Genomic DNA, 22683 nt, shown 5'->3' with positions numbered 1-22683 from the left:
GGTTATGTAAATTTGACAAAGATAACTGTATGAAGGCAACATGAGGTTTAATAATTTCCATAAAGAAAATTAATCGCTACAAAATTAATAACCTCCTAACTTATTTTAGTTAACAACCTAGTTTAAGAAGCTCGTTTTGGCATGAATATCACAGATAGAGAAATTGAATTACTACAGGATAGAAGAAAAATTATAATTTTTTTATGTCTTCAATATACATTAAAAAGGATAGAAAAAAAATTAAATACTCTCATAGAAATCTTCATAATTTTTCTCTATTGGCCAAATGTAGAACTATTGCAATATATGATTTTGTGGTTTATTCTATATAGTAACTTTGCATTGACAAAGGTTAATTCTTATGGATTGTATTGCCCATTTTTCCTGCTAACAACTAAGTAAATTATAAAAAAATATAAATTATACTAATGAATAAAATTTTAGCAAAACTTAATTATAGAAATTTAATTACTAAATTTGCATTTTAAAATGTGAAAACAAAATAAGTAAAAAACTACAATAAAAATTTACAAAAGGGCTCACCACACACTAACTGGAAAATTACAAATACCTTTTGTATCATCTATATAATTACAAATGCCTTTTTCAAAGACACATAATAAAAAATTATATTACACAGTAGTTTATTTACTCCAAGGAGTAATACTCTCATAAAAGTCATTAAAAAATTATTAAAACATATTTTTAAAATAAGTTTAAGTTTTTTCAAAAGTCCTGATAAACATCTAAAAAGTCTTTTTTTTTTGTTTGAAAAATTCCAAAAATAAAATAGAAAAAGCTAAATAAACTGGACTCTTTTTAAAGAGAGAGAAGACTAAACATTTTAAAATAGCAGTTTAATAAAAAACCAAATTAAAAAAGTTCACTAAAAGCAAAAAAAATAAGACCTATCATATTACAAAACAGTTCACTCAAAGGTTAACTTCTTAATGTTCCCTTTTCCTTTCAATCAACTAATTCCCTTCAAATCATAAATCCAAATACAGCCTAAGAGAGATGGGGAAAAAAAAAAAAAAAAAAAAAAGACCTATCACATTACAATATTAAATTATAACAAAATCTTTGTTAATTTTTTTTTTAAACAAAAAAGAATAGTTATTCAGGCCCAAAAGTTAGACCTATTTTATAGGTCCGGTGATATGTCAAGAAGAGGACTGGTTGATAATTAAATATTATCTAATTATCAACCAATCATCTTCTTGACACATCACTTGGTCTATAAAATGGGTATAAAAAATGAACTTGTATATCATTATTAAAATAAAAAAAATAAAAAAAGACATAAGTATTCACATAATTCATCATACATTCCAACTATACACAAAAAAAAAAAGAAAAAAAAAAAGAGAAAGTATTCTCTTGAAATTGAACAGCTATATACCAAGATATATAACTATACATACTATATTAGACTTCTTTCTAAACCAAACATTAAAAGCTTAATGCTTAATCTAATTATTGAAAATTCGAAGACCAAACATGAAAATTCTAGAGCATTAAAGAAATCTGAGAGAGTTCATTCATTAATCTAGAACATTCATTAATCCACTGCAATTCAAAAAAGAAAGCGAGGAACTGATAAAGAATTGCAAGGGAGAGACTTCTTAACCTGAGTATCTGCTTGAGAAGCAAAATTAAAGAAATCTGAGATAGAAGGATAAAAAGAAAAACACAATTACTAAGAGCACTCCTCAACACTAAAAATGTACACGAATATATTTTCATATTTGACGAATAAGAATATGACCATTAATGACTAATAAGAACCTCAACCCATTTGATTAAGATGAAATAAAAATGATTGTTGACATGAAATATAACTGTAAGAAGGCAGAATGAGGTTTAATAATTGCCATAAAGAAAAATTAATTGACACAGAATTAATAGCCTTATAACATATTTTAGTTAATAACCTACTTTAAAAAGTTCATCATTGCATGAATATCACAGATGGGAAAATTGAACTACTACAGGATAGAAGAAAAATAATAATTTTTTTAATGCCTTCAATATACATTAAAAATGATAGAAGAAAAATTAAATTCTCTCATAGAAATCTTCATAATTTTTCTCTATTGGCCAAAATGTAGAACTATTGCAAAACATGATTTTCTGGTTGATTCTATATAGTAATTTTGCATTGACAAAGGTTGATTCTTATAGATTGTATTGCCCACTTTTCCTACTAACAACTAAGTAAATTATAAAAAAATATAAATTATACTACTTATGAATAAAATTTTAGAAAAACTTAATTACAAAAATTTAATTACTAATTTTGCATTTTAAAATGTGAAAAAAAAAATAAGTAAAAAAGTATAATAAAATTTTATAAAAGGGCTCACCACACTGTAACTGGATAATTACAAATATCTTTTGTATTATCTATATAATTACAAATGCCTTTTTCAATACACATCATAAAAAATTTTCTACACAGTAGTTTATTTACTCCAAGGAGTAATACTCTCATAAAAATCATTAAAAAAATTATTAAAACAAAATTTTAAAATAAGTTTAAGTTTTTTCAAAAGTCTTGATAAACATCTAAAAAGTCTTTTTTTTTTAAAAAAAAATTCCAAAAATAAAATTTAAAAAACTAATTTTTTAGAGAGAGAGAAGCCTAAACATTTTAAAATAGCAGTTCAATAAAAAAAAACCAAATTAAAAATAGTTCACTAAAAACAAAAAAAATGGTCATCAAATAAAAAAATGGTTAATTTTTTAATGTTTCCTTTTCCTTTCAATCAACAAATTCCCTTCAAATCCTAAATCCAAATACAACTTAAGACAGATGGAAAAAAAAAAGAAAAAAAAGACCTATCATATTACAAAATTAAACTGTAACAAAATCTTTGTAAAAAATTAATAAATAAATAATAGTTATTTAGGCTCAAAAGTTAGACCTACTTTATAGGTCCAGTGATATGTCAAGAATCAACCAATCACCTTCTTGACACATCACTGGGTCTATAAAGTGGTTATAAAAAATGAGCTTGTATATCATTATTAAAAAAAATAAACTAAATAAGTATTCTCTAGAAACAATCTGCAAGTAAGAACAAAACAAAATCAAAAATCAAACAAAAAAATGAAAAAGAGCAAAATAAAAATCACAAAAAAAAAAAACAATTCTGACAAACCTTCATTTTGTCAACCCATATTTGGTGAGTAAAAATATGACTATTGATAATTAAATAGAGTCTCAACCCATTTAACTAAGATGAAATAAAAATGATTCTTAATTTGAAATCCATTTTTCCTTAACCCCCCATTTGAGAGAGAGAGAGAGAGAGAGAAGTGGGTGTTGAAACCCAATTGATTATTAAAGAAAAAAAAACACAATACAAAATTTTATTTTGTATTTTGAGACATTTGAGATATTTGATAAAATTTTTAAAATCTTGACAAACCGTCATTTTGTCAACCCATATTTGGTGAGTAAAAATATGACTATTGATAATTATAACCATTAATAATTATAGAGAGTCTCAACCCAACAAGATGAAATAAAAATGATTCTTAATTTGAAATCCATTTTTCCTTAACCCCCATTTGATAGAGAGAGAGAGAAGTGGGTGTTGAAACCCAATTGATTATTAAAGAAAAAAACGCAATACAAAATTTTATTTTGTTTAACATTTGATAATTTTTTTAAAATGTTTAACATTTTTGTTTTTGCTATTAAAGCGCATCCTCAACAACAACATTTAATAGATTATAGGAATTATTATCACCAAAAACAGGATGCAAAATAAAATGGGCTTTTGATTATGCAACAAAATAAAACAGGGTGCAAACAGCCCTATAATGCAACAAAATCAAACCAAAGACAGAATGCTAATGTTTCAATCCCAAAATAGACATCAGCACCCATGTACTCATAGAAATCTTATTCAATAATTTTCTGAAATCCTCATAGGTTTAGTTGATGAAACCAACAGATATGAACCTAAAATCGAAAATCATTTCATAGAAATCCAAAATCGAAATATAAACCCATTTGAAAATACAAAACCAAAATCGAAACCCATTATAATCATAGGTTAGTTGATAAAACCCATCAATGAAATATAAATATATAAACCCATCATATTTGCAACTAATTTCAAACGTACAAAAAGAAAATATAAATTTTCAACCATCATATTTTCTAAAATACATACAGAAACAGAAACCCACTTCAATGAAATCAAAATCCATCATATTCTTAACCCATTTCAATATTTACAGAAATAGAAATCCATTTCATAGGTTAGAAGAGTGAAAGAGTAGAGAAGAATAGGAGTGTCACCTATGAAGAGTTGCTGGAGATTGCAGAACCGAAACTGAGAGAAAAATTTGAGCTAAAACCAGGGGAACGGGGATCTTGTTGCGCTTCACGCGCAGCAGTGACTGCTATGTGATTAAATGATGTCGTTTTGGTTGTTTTGAGCGTCATATTCCTACTGTACTGTTAGGAAAAATATGTGATTTCCCACAAGTAAATCAATCAATGGGAATAAAAACTAATGCGAAAAAATTAAATCAAAGGCAACACAAGAATTTTTACGTGGTTCCCTCAATGTAAGGTACATCCACGGGATCGAAATCCGATTCCACTATCAACCAAATAAGTTCCAAACGATTACAAACGAGACACGAATGGTCTCATAAAAAACACCCTTAGGTGAATTTCAAATAATTACAAATAAACAAAGAGGAAAGACCTCACCAAATAGATGAACCAAAATCTTCAAAACTAAAATTGTACAAGACCCAAAATAATAATCCAAATTAATTCCACCGAAGTAGCCGAATAAGCACCAACCCTTGAAAACCAATGAATTCTTCCAGCACACTCACCGAATTGAATCTATATGATGACAAAATTGCTATCCTCTGCTTCGGAAGAAACAATTCAATATCAAACTGTAGCCTCTGCTATTAGTTCACCAATTCCGAAACTGTGTGTTACACCAAAAAACCACGCCACATATATATATATATATATATATATATATAATTAAATCTTAGGTTTTGTAATCAAACCCTAATTGTTATTAAATTGAATTAGGTCTCCACAAATTAAATATAATATATAAAAATATATTATAATTAATACTAAACCAAATTAAACTCTTTTTCCAAAATCAATTGGGTCCCACACTTTAATAAGGAGGTATACCCAACAATTCTCCCCCTACCGACTTAGGTGGAGACATCAACCATATCTGCCAAAGTTCGACACTTTAAATGTTCGTCCCTCGACAAAGTCTTTGTCAACATATCTGAAATATTATCATCTGTGTGAACCTTTTCGAGTTGTAACAATTTCGAATCTAACACATCACGAATCCAGTGGTATCTCACATCAATGTGTTCCGATCTCGAATGAAAAGTAGAATTTTTGCTCAAGTGAATAGCACTTTGACTATCACAATAAAGCACATATCTTTCTTGCTTAAGCTTTTGTAATAGCAATAAATTCAGCTTCGGTAGTTGAGAGAGCAACACATTTTTGTAATTTAGATTGCCATGCCACAGCTCCCCCTGCAAAAGTCATCAAATACCCCGAAGTAGATTTCCTAGAATCAACATCACCAGCCATGTCAGAATCTGTGAACCCATCAAGCATCGGCTTACCATCCCCAAAACACAAACACACCTTCGAAGTCCCTCGAAGATACCTTAGAATCCATTTTACCGCTGCCCAATGTTCTTTACCCGGATTAGAGAGAAAACGACTCACCACACCAACAGCGTGAGTAATATCTGGCCTTGTACAAACCATGGCGTACATCAAAGAACCAACTGCTAAAGCATAAGGAACTTTCAACATCTCTTCTTTGTCTTTCTCACTTGTAGGACATTGATTCGAACTAAGTTTGAAGTGACCTGCAAGTGGACAACCAACCGGCTTTGCTTTATTCATGTTGAACCTCTCAAGAACTTTCTCAATGTAGCTTTCTTGAGACAACCAAATCAGCCTCTCTTTGCGATCACAAACAATTTTCATACCAAGAATTTGCTTTGCCGGTCCCAAATCTTTCATAGCAAAAGACTTGCTCAACTCCAATTTCAACCTGTTTATCATGGTAGAATCTTGACCCACAATTAACATGTCATCAACATAAAGCAAAAGAATAATAAATTTGCCATTCGAAAATTTTTTCACAAACACACAATGGTCCGAAGTGGTTTTAGAAAAACCATTATTCATCATGAAAGAGTCAAATTTTTTATACCACTGCCGCAGGGCTTGCTTGAGGCCATACAAGCTTTTCTTCAATTTGCAAACAAATTTCTCTTTCCCTTTCTCTACAAAACCTTCCGGTTGTTCCATGTAAATTTCTTCTTCAAAGTCACCATGAAGAAATGCGGTCTTCACATCAAGTTGCTCAACTTTAAGGTTCATACTTGCAGCCATGCCAAGTACAACCCGAATAGAAGACATCTTTACAACAGGTGAGAAAATCTCGTCAAAGTCAATACCTTTCTTTTGCCCAAAGCCTTTCACAACAAGACGTGCCTTGTACCTCAGATTCTTGCCATCATTCTTCAATTTGAAAACCCACTTATTTTTCAGAATTTTCCTCCCCTTAGGCAACTTCACTAAGTCATAGGTGTGATTTTCAAGTAAGGAGTTCATCTCCTCTTCCATGGCCTTTTTCCAATCACCTTTCTTTGCATGCTCAATTGCTTCTTGGTAGCTCTCCGACTCCCTTTGATCAGAAATCAACACAAATTCATTGGGAGGATACTTTCTTGAAGGTTGTCGGTCCCTTGTAGATTTTCTTAACTCAAGTTGTAGTGGCGGTTCTTGAGTTGGATGCTCTTCCTCAATTTTTGGCTCAACTTCATTAGGATTAGCATCATCTTCTACATCTTCAATGGGTGGCTGCACATCTCTCCCATTTTCATCATTAACTGAAGATGAAGGAGATAGATCCATGTCAATGAGATCACTAGTTTTTGGCTCCGGTTGGTCAACTTTGCCAAATTCTTCAATTGTTTGGTCTTCAAGAAACAAAACATCACGACTTCGAATGACTTTCTTGTTGACCGGATCCCACAATCTATACCTAAATTCATCACGCCCATAGCCAAGAAAAATACATTTTCTTGACTTACTATCAAGCTTGGACCTCTTATTTTTGTTTTCCAAGTTACCCAATTGCTTCCATTGAAGCTAGACATACGACCCACATTCCCCTCCATTGATTTACACAAATAAATAAACCCAAATAAACCGTAAGCTCTGATACCAGTCGTTAGGGAGAATATGTGATTTCCCACAAGTAAATCAATCAATGGGAATAAAAACTAATGCGAAAAAATTAAATCAAAGGCAACACAAGAATTTTTACGTGGTTCTCTCAATATAAGGTACGTCCACGGGATCGAAATCCAATTCCACTATCAATCAAATAAGTTCCAAACGATTACAAACGAGACACGAATGGTCTCACAAAAAACACCCTTAGGTGAATTTCAAATAATCACAAATAAACAAAGAGGAAAGACCTCACCAAATAGATGAACCAAAATCTTCAAAATCAAAATTGTACAAGACCCAAAATAATAATCCAAATTAATTCTACCGAAGTAGCCAAATAAGCACCAACCCTTGAAAACCAATGAATTCTTCCAGCACACTCACCGAATTGAATCTATATGATGACAAAATTGCTATCCTCTGCTTCGGAAGAAACAATTCAATATCAAACTGTAGCCTCTGCTATTAGTTCACCAATTCCGAAACTGTGTGTTACACCAAAAAACCACGCCACATATATATATATATATATATATATATAATTAAATCTTAGGTTTTATAATCAAACCCTAATTATTATTAAATTGAATTAGGTCTCCACAAATTAAATATAATATATAAAAATATATTATAATTAATACTAAATCAAATTAAACTCTTTTTCAAAAATCAATTGGGTCCCACACTCTAATAAGGAGGTATACCCAACATGTATACATTACTCCTTTCTTTGTCAAAATCTCCCAACTTTCTCAACTCTCTTTGCCAGACTAAATAAAATATAATAAGTTATACTTACCACCTTTCAAATTTAAAAAAAAAATATAATTACTTTTACATTTTTTAAGTAATTACATTGGTTTTTTAAAAAAAAATTAATTTACATAATAGTTAAGATATTTTTAATCAATAATTTATTAGTAAAAGAAATGATATTGTAGTCTATTTTATTCCAAAATATGTATTTATCTTTATTTATTTCAATGTCTGCAACATTAGTTTCCGTCGCACTAACCTTATTAAAATGGACGTTAGTTTAATTATGTCAAAAATAAATGATTAGCTGTATTTTCACCAAAATGATTCTAAAAAATTTCACATTTTTTTTTTTTTTGGGGGGACAGATTTCACCACATGTTATTCCTAAAATTTAAGCTATACTATTCATAACATAAAAATAATGGTTCATAATTTTCAATTCACGTGCACAATTCAAATTCACTCCTACATAACTTTTATTATAAAGTAGCATAACTAACACTACGTAATGTCTTTTTAGAAATGCATAACATAAAGAAAAATTTTCATTTTACTTGCACAACGGAAAAATCTCATTATTTTTAATAGGCTGCAAGTCCTTCGTGTGGTGTAATTGTTTTTTTAATATTTTGGTGCAATTATTTTTTGTGAGACTTGCACCAAAAAATAAAAAATAAATTATGTACAATTATTTTGTAATTGTTCCACTGAAATGCTATTTCTTCTAACACAAATTTCTTCAATTTTTATATTTTAATAGATGGTGACTAAATGTTGAAATAAATAAATAAATTATTTGAGTAGATGAGAAATGATAATATTATTTTTTTTTTCATTTGTACAATTCAAGAATTATTGATTAAAAATTACTTAATACTTAAAGATTATCAGTGTAATTATATCAAAAATATAACATAAACTGTAGTTTTTTTTTTTTTTAAACATTAAAAGAGACGAATGTAATTTAACCTGATATTTTATTTCTGAGAGGTTTAGTAAAAAGAGATGAGAAATAAAGTGGAAAGAAGTGCAGTACACAGATGAGGTCCAAAACAACTAAAAACGATGTCATTTAATCTCGTAGCAGTTGCTGCTGCGCCTGAAGAGTAGCAGCATCCCCGATCACTAAAAGCAGAGAGGAAAATGGAGAGTTGGTGGAGTATGTAAGAAGAGAAAGAGATGAATCTATCTCTTAACATGGGAAAGAGAAACAATGGATTTTGCTTCTTAAAGAGTCTTTCTGAGAGAACCCACATGAGTTTATGAAGTAAGTCACTGTGAATGAGAGTTGATTTAGAGTGGTTTCAGTGTTGCTACTACTGATGATGCAAAGGGGTGGATTCAAATGACATATAGATTGTGATGGGTTTCTGAATAAGCTCTGTACGGGGAGCAAATATTCCGGCAAGCCCGTACTCCTTTCTTCCAAGCTCCGTCTCTGTCCGATCACCTGCGAGCCAATAAGGGTGAGCTACCCGGCGGTGTGTGGCCGGAAAAACCCTCCGACGATCAAGTTAGCACACACCTTAGGATAGAGAGAGAGAGAGGAGTGTTTAAGTGTAAGAATTTCTTTACCAAAATGTTCCTGTCCCACGTATGGGGGGCGCAGACATGCTTATATACCCTTCTGCGCCCCAAATCTACTCTCATTGGTCTCTCGACACGTGGCTCTGCTATCCTATCTGTCAGCATAAACCTTGCTGAACATCACCTAATCTCAACTGCCTGCCTTCACAGTTGGAGCTCGGCAGCCGAGCAGCTCTATCCACTGCCGTGCCGTGCTTCATACCCAAGCACTTCACTGGCTAAGCCCAAGGAGGACCGGGCTAGGTTGCATCTCGGCGAAGCCTAGCCCGAGGCACCTCCTGTGGTCGGCCTTATTGCCGATCAAATGATTACCTTAGTAAACCACGCCTTTCCGGGCGCCGGTCATTCATCTTGACTGGCTCCGCCTTTGCCTGATCAAGGAGCTCGGTCCAACCGAGCACTTCCTGCCGAGCAGCTTCTTTACGGTCTGGTCGGCACATGCTTGGCCCAATTTCTGCCCGGCCCAATTCCTGGCAGCCCGTCAGCGGGCGGATCGCCGATCATCTCGGCCCCATGCACCATTAGACTCTCAACCTGCTCGGCCGTTACTCCGGCCCAATTCCAGACCATAAATCTCCCTCTCAAGCTCTAATAATAGCAGATCTTATATGCTGTAATATTTAGCAAATTAAACAACAAATGATCTTATTTAGCAAATTAAAATTTTAGAGGGAAAAAGCTAAAACAGATGATCTTATATGCTGTAATAGTGAAGAGACACATTTTGATCTTATATGCTGTAATAGTGAAGAGACACAAACAAATCATCTTAACCCATAGATGTTTGATTTTCAGAATTTTTTTTTTTGCTTCAGAAAAAAACAAACTGAAGGTAAAAAAACAGAGGTAAAACTGAAGGTGATGGTGGATGACGGAATGATGAAAAAAAAAAAAACAGAGGTAAAAAAAATGAATGGAAAAACAGAAAGAAAGTGAGGAGAGAAGAGTGCTTTACCTGGTGATGGTGGAGAAGAGAGCTTTCGATTGAGCTTTGTTCTTCCTCTTCAGAGCTTTCTTCCTTCTTCAAAGCTTTCTTAGAGCTTTGTTCATTGATACATATGATGTGAAGAGTGCCTTACCTGGTAAGTGCAGTGGGTTGGTGAGAGTAGAGAGGTAAACAAAGCTGAACCATTGAATTTTAGTCATTGATAAATCTAGACCATTGAAACCCTTTTCAATCTCAGCCATTATTTTTGAATTGGACAAATCTAAACCATTAAAGATAGTTTGTGAGAGAGATATTTTTAAAAACAAATATGAGCCATTGCTTTTTAAATTTGATAGATCTGAACCATTAATTTCAAAGATTGTTTTAAATGAACCCTTCCATTGTTATATAGATATATATATATATATATATATATACATGGTAGTTTGATTATTTTGTAATGCTAGGATCATAAAAAAAAAAAATGTCATGAAAATGATCATGAAAGATTCTTTACTTTTGGGTTATACATACAATAAAATACCACACACTAATTAAATGATGAAAAATTTTCATGATGTATTTCATGATATTTTTTTCATGATTCCTAACATTACTCTTCTGTAATAGTCTATCCTTATGATATAGGCCTTGTTTGTTATAAACTAAAAAAGTCAAAAAGTTAAAGTTATTATCTTATTTAAGTTATATCACCTCTCTTCAAACCGAAACCATACCCAATCCATATTTCATAAAAAGGTCAAAAAGTGTACTTATTTAGATCATTTCAAACAATCCCATAATGCCAACTCATATTTCATAAAAAGTCAAAAAGTATACTTATTTAGATCATCCCAAACAATCCCATAATGTTTTAGTGTTTGGACCTTTAGGCAAGGAAAAAGGCAATTCTATTTCTATATATTAATTTCACTCCGTTCACATATTTAATGAAAATTTTCATTAATACAATTTTGTATTAGAATAAAAATATCATAATACTCTCATTTTCTTCTACTCAAACTGTATTTCTAAAACGCCACAACCATCCTCTATCGCCAACGCCACCTCTCTCATCCGTTATCCCCTCCCGATACCTCTTTTCTTATCCGCTTGCGATTACTTTCCGCCATGAATCATATACTCCCACAAGTCTCTCACCACGAATCACTCAATGTTGACTCTGGTAGTCTAGGATGGAGGGGGGTGAGCTAAAAGTGGTGATGGAGGGTTGAAAGTGGCGGCAACGACAGTAAAAGATGAGTGGATGAATGGAAAAAAAAAAGAAGATTTTATTTGGTATAGTTTTAGAATATGTTTTAAAACATAAAAAAAAAATAAAATTCTTATTAATATGGTTTCATCTTTTCAGGAGTAAAGAGATTTAAAAATGAAAAAAAAAAAAATTCTTGACATTTATTTTTGTCAAATTAATTTATATTTTTCTCATAAAAATTTTAAAATTTTGATTCAAAAATTAAAACCAAACATAGTCTTAAGGTTTTAAAATTGAAAATGAGAGTAATATTAGAATATAGAGATGTGTACTGAAAATTTATATTTTTATAATGTGTGTATTGAGAAAGTGTTCATTAAGTGTGTATATTGAGGGAAATTAGTGTGTGAAAATAGAATTACCCAAAGAAAATCCAAAAGTAGATTTATCACCCAAGTGCCCCTTTTGAGAATTGACTTTTTAAGAAAAATTTAGGCTCTGTTTGGTAAACCTCTCAAATTATAGTTCCACTCATTGATTTGAGTGTAGTGTTTGTTTTGAGCTTTCAAATCATAATTCTACACTCATTTCTCAAAACTTAATTCAAAACATAATCATTACTTTTCAAAACTCATAACCAAACATATAATTCAAAACTTTTTTCAAAACTCAATTCAAATAAGTATTTTAATTTTTTAAATATTTTAAATATTTAAATATTTTAAAAATATTTTAATTTTGTTAAGATTTTAAATATTTTAATATTTAAATATGTTACAATTTTTTTAATTTTTTGAATATTTTTAAATATTTTAATTTTTAAATATTACGATTTTAATTTTTTGAATTTTAAAATATTTTATAAAAATAAATTCAAACACTATTGTATAAAAATATTTTTAAATATTTTAATTTTTTTACTATGTATTTGGTTACGATTTGAGTGTAGAGCTGTGAAAGTAGTATGGAGTTTCGAGTTATGTGTTTGGTTATGAGTTTTAAAAATAATTTCTTAATTGAGTTTTGTTTTATGTGTTTGGTTACAATTTGAGTGTAGAGTTGTTTTTAAATTTAAAATATTAAAATTTTACATTATTTAAATTTTTTGAATATTCAAATTATTTAAACTTTTAATTTTTACGATTTAAATTTTTTGAATATTTATTTTAATTTTTTACTTTTTAAATTTTTTAGATTATTTAAATTATTTAAATATTTATGATTTAAATTTTTTGAATATTTATTTTGAAAAAAAATTATTTCCTTTGCAATATTTTCAATTAAAAAAATTGATTAATGTTATTTTCTGTTAATAATAAAAAAAATTTAATTGAATTTTAAAAAGAGTTTAGTTATGAGTGTTGATCAGAATTTTTAATAGTGTGAAATAGTGTGTTTTGTTATGAGTTATAACAATTTGAATTAAGTTTTGAAAACTCTTTCAAAAACTCATAATTAAACACATTTTCTTGCTTCACATGTCAAATCAAAGTTTCAAAACTCAATTCCACACTCAATTCAAAACTCAATTTAACATTCTATTCAAAAATCATAACCAAACAAATTTTCTACACTCAAATCATAATTTCAAAACATACAAACTCAAAATACAACTCATATTCTCAAATCATACTTAGAAATTCTTACCAAATGGAGCCTTAGACTGTGTTTGGAGAGGGTTTTGAAATATGATTTCACCCCTTTCCTTGTACCCTTTGTTTGGATAGAGCGTTCAAAAATTAATTCCACACCACTTTTAAAAACTCGTTTCAGGCGGGATTTGAATTTTGGAATTTTGCCTACCTGGTTGTCCTCCTGGATGTCTAGTCAGTTAACCGAAATAGTGTAATTTTTTTTGGGGCAATTGGCACCTGTAATTCTTTATATATTAAATAAAAAAATATTTTTCCAATTTTTAAATTTTTTTCATAAGCTTTGAATATAATTTTGGATTGTGTCTGTTAGTTATGAGTTGTAAGTTTTTGAATCAAATATCATATGTCACATTAATTTTTCCAAACTTAATTCAAAACTCTTTTCAAAACTAATAACTAAACAAATTTTTCACACTCAAATCATAATTTCAAAACTCACAAACTCAAAATACAATTCTATTAGCAAATCACAATTCTAAAATTCTATCAAATGCAACCTTAACATAAAAAGAAAATAAAATAGTTAACTTTTTGTAGTGACTTTTTGACTAAAAACTTTGACTTTTTAAAATAGGCATAAGTGTGATAACAAATACACTTTCTAAGGTTTGTCTAAAATATAAATTGCCTATTGTGGTTATAAAAATTACATCTCGTTCCTTAAAGTTTTTAATCAGATAATAAATGACTATTGTTATTAAAAAATTATAAAGTTAATTAATAATTTTAATGATATCAAAAATATATTTAAATTAATAATTTAAATAATTTTATTATTGTTTAGAAGAGTAGTTAAAATTTTTATTTTTTTGGGGTTAATTTTCTTAAATAAAAATTAATACAAAGGTGTATTTATAATTTTTAAAATTACAAGAGAAAATTGATATTTTAAACAAATATTTGTAATTTATTTTATAATTTAAAAAAAATTAAAATGAGATTTGATAGGCAATAATGATTGAGACCTTTTTTTGGGATCCCACAATCCCTTTTGAATCTCAACTATTGATATATGTGTGGAATTCACTCTTGTATGTGTGAGACCTACACCATCAATGATTAAAATTTAAAGAGAATTGTGAGATTAAAAAAAAAAAACGAGTTGCAAGTATTTTTGTTTGATAGGAGGGGAAGGTTCATTTGAGATGCTTTGACGACTAAATAAAAAGTTAGTTTTTAATTTTTTACTTATTTTAGATTATATTATTATTCATATTTTTTATTTATAAAAGATAAAATAAATTAAAAAAATTAATTTTTTACCGACTCGGAAAACCACCACCAAATGTAAGGTCAAGACACGTGTAACACGGAAGATTCGTTTTGTATGAACAAGACCAATGCGTTTCAAAGCCCATGCCACCTACCAGACCAACACAACTGAGCTTTGGTTGGTGAGGGGGTTATTTGAGTTAGTTATTTAATTTTTGATTATTTTAATTTGATTAAAATAGGTGTATTTGAAAAATTAATTAATTTTTTTTATAATTAATTTAATGATTATTAGAATTTTTTTTGATAAATTAAATATATATTTTATATTATTAATTATTTTAACTTATGTTATTTGTTTAGTACGGAAGTCTATTTTAAGCTAACTTTCCTCCCAAACACTTCATAGGTTTTTTCCGTAAATTTAACAAAAAAGTAGGGGCAAATAAGTAACCAAACCCTTCGTTGCTCAAACATTTACCTATTTATTGATTGAAAATTGAAATTGTAGGAAATTTATGGCTCTGGCTGGGTTGGTTTCGTATAAAGTCGAAAATCTAAAAAACTTGGCAGCCCAAGAAATTTTTATTCTTATTATTGTAAAATGACATGTGTTTTTGGATTGACACGCTACACAACACAACACAAAAACGTTAGAAAAATCAAGAACAAACGACATACAAACACTTCATATATGAACTCCTTCTAGAGAGAGAACGAGGAGAACGAGGAGAGAGAACATCAATTTCCTGCAAAAGCTTCACATTTTCTTGCCTATATAGAGAGAGAAGGAGAGGAGAGAGAGAATCGTCTTGGTTTGCTTCAGCTGTCTGATTTCTTCTCTGTCTTCGTCGACAATCGTCTCTCACAGCGAAATCTTTCTTCGAATTCGTCGATTTTGAATCTGTAAGTCGATTTTCAGTTTAATCTGTGTGGATCCGAAGTCAACTCTCATTTTTAATGTCGCTTTGTTTCGCTATTTTTTGAATTTCTTGATGCAAATTCATGAATTAGGGTTTCGATTTATGTTCAATGGATTTGAATTCGCATTGATTGTGTTCATTTCGAATCTTGAACTGCATGCAGGTATTGTGGGGAAAAAAAAGAATTTATTTATTTTGGTCTTTTTTTTGGGATTATAGGGTTTTGGGAGGTGAATTGATCAAATGAATGTGGTGGGAAGAGTTGGGAGCTTTATATCACAAGGTGTATACTCTGTTGCTACCCCATTCCATCCCTTTGGTGGGGCAGTTGACATAATTGTTGTTCAGCAGCAGGATGGGACATTCCGAAGTGCGCCTTGGTACGTGCGGTTCGGTAAATTTCAGGGTGTTCTTAAAGGGGCAGAAAAGATAGTTCGGATATCTGTTAATGGCGTCGAGGCCAATTTCAATATGCATCTTGACAATTCGGGTGAGGCGTATTTCGTCAGGGAGGTGGTTTCTGGTGAAGGGAGTAATGCAAGTGCGGTTCTGAATGATTCTGATAGTTTGGTAGTTACACGACAAGATAGTAGTATTAGTGATAATAACAATGTAATTAATCAAAGGAATAATGGGAATCTTCGTGAGCAAGAGGGTGGTGTTTCTAATGGTGAGGTTCAATTGCAAGATGAACATGTTGCATTGGGTGTCGACCTGAGTGAGATGACCGAATCTGATAGTGAAAGGAGATTCTATGAATTTCCAGATGATCAATCCTCTCTTGATGATTCGGGTGAGTTATCGGAATATGGGTCTAATCGGTATGATAATTTGGACAGTGTGGAACATTTTGTGGAATCACAGAATTTGAATGCAGAAGTGGTTTTGGTGAGCATAGATGGTCACATACTGACAGCACCCATCTCCTCATCGGAAACGAACACTGATATTCTGCAATTAAGCACACCCCAGTTTCATCTGGGCCCAGGCCAAGAGGCTGATTTTGTTGAGGGCAATGTTGACTTCAGCCCAGGTGAAGAGACATGGGCTGCTGATTACTTAGGTGATTTGGGCACTTCTGCACCTGAAGTTGCTTCTGAAAACAGCTGCAGTGTAAGCAATGCTGGTAATGCTGTTGGGCAGCAGATGGAAGTTTGTGAAGGAGACGGGGAGCATCTTTGTCATGTTCAAGAAGTTGAGAATGTCGCACACCAGGAACAAGACCTTTGTGTCAATGGTAATCTGGAAGCTGCTTCAACTGGTATTAGGGGGGGAGACATATTCAAGAGCTGTTTGGAGCTAACAACATTGGCCACACGAGATGGAAATGTCAATCAACAAGATGTGGACTCGCCATTGGAGATTCATGATAATACAGACAATTCACAAGAAAAATCTTCTTGCACTGCCAATGAAACTGGAGATGGAGATGTTGGTGAATCAAGAAATAGGGAGTTAGAAAAATCTCCTCGCAATCTTCTATCTGCTAATGAAACGGGAGATGGAGATGTTGGTGAATCAAGAAATAGGGAGCTAGAAAAATCTCCTTGCAATCTTCGATCTGCCAATGAAACTGGAGATGGAGATGTTGGTGAATCAAGAAATAGCGAGTTTGAAAAATCTCCTTGCAATCTTCGATCTGTCAATGAAACTGGAGATGGAGAAGTTGGTGAATCAAGAAATAGTGGTGAGTTAACTCCCTCTAGTTCTGGTGCTTCTGACAGTGTGATGGGTCCAGATTTAAAGGTTGAAGTGGAACTCATTGAGGATAAAGCAAGTTCAGATCATATGGATTCTGACAACAGTCCTGTTGATTCTGTTAGTCACAATGAAGAGCTAGAGGAACAGGTTGATAATACACTAGCAGTTGAAGGGATACAATGTAGCCCACAAGGATCTGCTCCCGAAGATGAATGCAGTAAAAGTGAGATTGTGGAACCTCAGACAGTAACTTCTGGTGATGAGATCAAAACTGATTCAAGTAAGGGCTGTTAGCTGGCTTTACATATGATTATGGACTCTCTTCTTGTTGCTTGTTCTAAAAAATAATATATCATCTAATTTTGCAGGGCTTGAGATCTCTCTTTGTGGGAACTTACTTCATGCTGGTATGGGTTTGAATGCGGCTGCTGAAGTGTTTGATGCACATCGTATATCTGAGGAGGCATTTAAACTTTCTGCAGCATCAATTACCAAGAATGAAAACTTAGTTGTCAGATTTCATGATAGGTACTTGCCATGGGATAAAGCTGCTCATGTTGTTCTTGGAGTGGCTGCATATGGCTCAGATTTACCTGTTGAGGCCAAAGATGCGATTCTTGTGGAGCACGATGAGACACCAAAAGCTGGAGATGATGGTTCTGTAATCACTTCCACTCCTTCTGGGCGCAGATGGAGGCTGTGGCCCAATCCATTTCGAAGGGTCAAAACACTCGAACACACTACCAGTAATGCTTCTAGTGAGGAGGTATTTGTTGATTCTGAATCTGGCTCACAGAACTTCCCTCCAGTACAAACACCAACATCCAGTAGTGGCGGTGAATCTCCTCACAAGCAACTTTTAAGGACAAATGTCCCCACCACTGAGCAAATAGCATCACTGAACCTGAAGGAAGGACAAAATATGGTGACTTTCAGTTTCTCTACTAGGGTCTTAGGAATGCAACAGGTATACCATTCTTTCTGGTATTAATGCTTGCGTTTTCAAGGTGATAATCTGTTTTATTGGGTTCCCTTCTGTTTCAATTGCTCAGCTACATTCTCGTTCGACAGGTTGATGCTCATATTTACTTGTGGAAGTGGAATGCACGAATTGTAATTTCAGACGTTGATGGGACAATAACCAAGTAAGATTTACTAGGCTGCTAAATTTGTTAGCTATCAACTTATGGGAATATGCTAAATAACATTCTATGTAGCATGGACACAGACATGGGATGGGACAAACATGGACACGTATACAGGGCATGACACTGTACAGAAGACAACACGGCCAGGAAATGGAATATATTAATGTATTAGTGTATCTTTTATGGAAGTCATTCTAGAAAAAATGTTTAATCTAATTTATTATTTATATATTTCCACTTTAATAATGCAAATTGTGGAAGATAAAGCTCCACAGATGGCATGTGTATAATTTAGTTACTTTCTATTACTTTTTTTTTTTAAAGCAAATGCTAACAAGTGCCCCTTATGCATTGTTTAATGTTGGGAAGTATGTAAAAAGTGTCTAGAAAATATGTAAAAATGTTAAAAAGTGTATTGATTTTAATAAAATTGCATGGAATTTAATAAAAAGTGTCATGTGTTCTTCAATTTTTTTGTCTTTTACTTGCACGCTAGGGGCACTTTTTAGCAAGACCCTTTTTTTAAAACTTATTTGTTGTTTTTTCTTTTTTTCATATTTTGAAGTTGTGTATTGCACACTTTGTGTTTTGTCATGCACATGATTATTCATCTTAGAATGTTTTAAAACACATTGGGGTGAGTAATTTGCTTTACCATGAACATGAAGCTGAAGATAAGGCTTAACAAATAGTAACAAACAATCTGATGTTTATGGTGGTCCTTTTATTTATGCTGGTCTCTAGAGCAGTGGAAGGGCATCTTATGGGACCTATAATATTTTCTAACAAACTGAATGTAGTACATGCTCATAAAACACATCATTGTGTAAAGTTGTTGCAGAACTAATAACCTGAAAAGAAAAGAGCATTTGTAGCAATGGTGTTATGTTTTTCAAACAATGAATAAAGAAGTAAACTCAATCTTGTTACGGCTAAGACAACTTATTAATTAATTCTTGACTTAGCATCTGTTGCACACAGTCCAATAATGATTACAATGATTTGTACATTACCTTCATGCTTGTTTTCCAGGTCTGATGTTCTTGGTCAATTCATGCCTTTGGTTGGAAAGGATTGGACACAATCTGGGGTAGCTCGGCTTTTCTCTGCAATTAAGGTTTGTTTTTCCTATTTCTAATGTTTAAGGTCTAGTATCATCCGCAAGTTAACATTTATAACTGGGATATTATTAGGCTGTGATATTCAGCAAAAGATCCAAGTGGTTTCTATATACCATGGTTTGTCGTCCAATGTGCAGTTGAGCTCAACTAGCTTTAGTTTTTATAATTCCAGAGTGCTTATTAATTGTTGCCTTATGCAAAAACAGGGGGAGATGGGGTGCCTTGCTTTATTTTTGACCACTGATCTTATTTAAATTAGTTTAACCATCTATATATATGTCTCCTGTGCTTTGGAGTTTGGTCTGATTAAATACATTTTATGGCACCCTGTGGTTAGATATTTTCTGAACACTATTTTTTTAGTTGCATTTGTTGTGTTTTTATTGAACGCTAGGAATTCCCCCCCCTGAAAATTAGTGTTTAATATTGAACTTCTACTTCAGGAGAATGGGTATCAGCTGCTTTTTTTGAGTGCGCGCGCAATTGTTCAAGCATATCTAACTAGAAGTTTTCTACTCAATCTCAAACAGGTAATAAAATGCCCTCAAATTTGGTATTCTTTTTCGTTCTTCTTATATTAAGGCTATTGAATTATTGAAATTATTAGTTATCGATTAACAGAACCAATCAGTTGGGACTTTCCATGTAGGCTAAATGAGTGATGGTTGAAAATTAGTAGTTTAATATTGTGTGTGGCCTTTAGCCTTTAGCTTTCATGTTAACTGTAGGACCTAATGCTTCACGTGGATGAATATTTACATGCCATGTTTCACATCTGGTTCCCTAAATATGATAGACTATTTCCACGAGTGCATTTGGTCTCTACTCTTGCCGTTTTCTGTCTTGCCTGTCTTGACAGTTTTGCTACCATGCCAAAAGAACTTTATAAGATGAACTTTTGTAACTTTATTAATGATTGCAGGATGGAAAAGCTTTACCCAATGGACCTGTTGTTATTTCACCTGATGGTCTATTTCCCTCATTGTACCGAGAAGGTGAGCTCCTATTCCTGGAATAATTATTTGTTGCCTCTAATCTGTAATGAACTGCTTTAAACTGTAATAGATGATACAGAACAGCTTTATGCTTTTTGGGAACTTTATTTACTTATTTTTTTGATGATGATGGCCATGGATATCTTTTGTTTCAGCTTGCTATGAATGCATATTGAAAAAAAATAGTGATGCTCAGTGAGAGACATGTATGTTAAGATGTACAGATCCACTTATGATACAACAAAATTGTCTCACCTCTTTGAATTGATTTTGAAACTTTTGCAGCGTATGCACTGCACCTACCACTGTTGAATTGTTTTCATGTAGGCACTTGAAATGTGGACTGATTGTGTGCAATTGTGCATCAGTCTCTGCATCTAGAAGATCCTCAAGATTGTTTTCTTTTAATTTCTTTTTTCTTCTAGTTTCTTGTAAAAGACAATAAGATTATATTGTGGGTTTATCTTGTAATGTTATTATCCCATACTGACTTTTGTCTTTGTCATTTGTTGTTGAATCACTGACCCCTAAATTGGAAATTAGTCACTTTTTTTTTTTGGTTCTCCTCGAAGGTAGTCCATGTTCGCATGCTTGTTTGATAAGGCTCCCTGCCTTCTTTCAATAAGAAACTGACTTTTAAGTTAATTTCTGATCTAATGCCCTACTTTTGATCTTGTTGTGACAGTGATAAGGAGAGCACCTCACGAGTTCAAGATCGCGTGTTTAGAGGTAATTCTTCTAGGCCAAATCATTTGAGTTGACATAGAACGGAACTGTCTCATAACCAGTTAAACTACTGTTTGCAACGATCTGCTCAACTTTTTCAGCTGAAAGTAAATGTGTCGTGCAGGATATTAAAGCACTCTTCCCTACTGATTACAATCCATTCTATGCGGGTTTTGGGAATCGAGACACTGATGAACTCAGTTACAGGAAAATTGGGATCCCAAAGGGCAAAATCTTTATCATTAATCCAAAGGTATTTGTTTGTCTTCTGTCAATTTGTTCCACCGATACCCATCTGGGTGCATAAACTCTCTCTCCCTTTTTTCTTGGTCTTCTGATTAGTTCCGTGTAAACTAACAGGGCGAGGTAGCCATCAGTCATCGCATTGATGTGAAGTCATACACCTCTTTACACACACTGGTCAATGACATGTTCCCACCAACTTCAATGGTTGAGCAGGTAAAAAGTTTGCCGATTGCATATTCCTCATTTCAAACTGAAATGGAAAACATATGTTGAAAGAAAACATAAACATAAACATAAAATAAATGAAGTACATGGCCAAACAGATCATCATTTTTCACTAATGATTCTCATTATTTTTTTTCACTACTAGCAAATCTGATTCTCATTCTATCGTCTAACGTCTCATTAACATTCTGGTAATTAATATCTATGCAGGAAGATTTCAACTCATGGAATTACTGGAAAATGCCGATTGCAGACCTTGAATGAAAGTTCATAGTAATTGTTTTGTGGCTTTTTGCAGACAAGATGTACACTGCCATGGTGTCTTACAGAGATGCATTCACAACCAAGATAACTCCAATTAATTCCCAAAATTCATCCTAGAAATGACGCTAAGATGCTCCTTCTTATTTATTAGCACTGATGTAAAATTGTATACAATTGATCTTTTGTACTCATAAAGGACCATACAGCTTCCTTTAGTGAATAAAAGGTTTTAGGGCAAGTCGAAGATTTCTCTTTATTTTTGGGTCACAGGATAAGATGTTAGTAGATTACTATAGCAGGTCGATATCACTCTATTGACTCGAATCTAAGTGGGCACTCACTTGAGGTGGGCCTAAGTATCCCTCCTGACCACTTGGGCTAAAGCTCGGGTCACTCTCCTCTTTTCCTCCCTATTAGGCTATGTTTAGAATTTGGATTTGTCAAGGCAGTATGAAAGGAAGGGGAAAAGAAAATGCAAGAAGTTAAATTTGTTTTCTTATTTTTGTTTTGAAAATATCTACGTGTACTAATTATGTTTTATTTATTTTTGTTTTTTTATTGGAAAAGAAAAATAAAAACGTGCTGTCGTTTTCTATTGGCAAAAAATAAAAATTGACAAATGTTACCAAGTATAACTTAAATTTATTGATTGTTTGGTTAGAAATAAAAACAAGAAAATTGATATGCTTTTCTCAAAA

At 32.1% G+C, this 22683-nt stretch overlaps 1 protein-coding gene across 2 annotated transcripts; it reads left to right on the top strand.

The window, feature by feature from the left end:
* Nucleotides 1-15136: 15136 nt before the first annotated feature.
* Nucleotides 15137-22499, top strand: PAH1 (Lipin family protein). Of its 2 annotated transcripts, none has more exons than XM_028241935.2 (11): nt 15137-15542; nt 15779-17540; nt 17629-18227; nt 18332-18405; nt 19441-19525; nt 19973-20059; nt 20452-20524; nt 21210-21253; nt 21375-21503; nt 21611-21709; nt 21932-22499. In XM_028241935.2, the coding sequence occupies exons 2-11, from the start codon at nt 15803-15805 to the stop codon at nt 21983-21985; spliced, it is 2982 nt and encodes a 993-aa protein (XP_028097736.2). In that variant the 5' UTR covers nt 15137-15542; nt 15779-15802; the 3' UTR covers nt 21986-22499. The 2 variants fall into 2 exon arrangements, with proteins under 2 accessions (XP_028097736.2, XP_028097735.2); XM_028241934.2 differs by having other exon boundaries at nt 15723-17540.
* The last annotated feature ends 184 nt before the right edge of the window (nt 22500-22683 follow it).

Source organism: Camellia sinensis, chromosome 3 (genome assembly GCF_055761805.1).
Source record: "Camellia sinensis isolate YWXY chromosome 3, ASM5576180v1, whole genome shotgun sequence".
NCBI classification, from domain to species: domain Eukaryota; kingdom Viridiplantae; phylum Streptophyta; class Magnoliopsida; order Ericales; family Theaceae; genus Camellia; species Camellia sinensis.
This window is presented reverse-complemented; position numbering and strand designations above follow the sequence as displayed.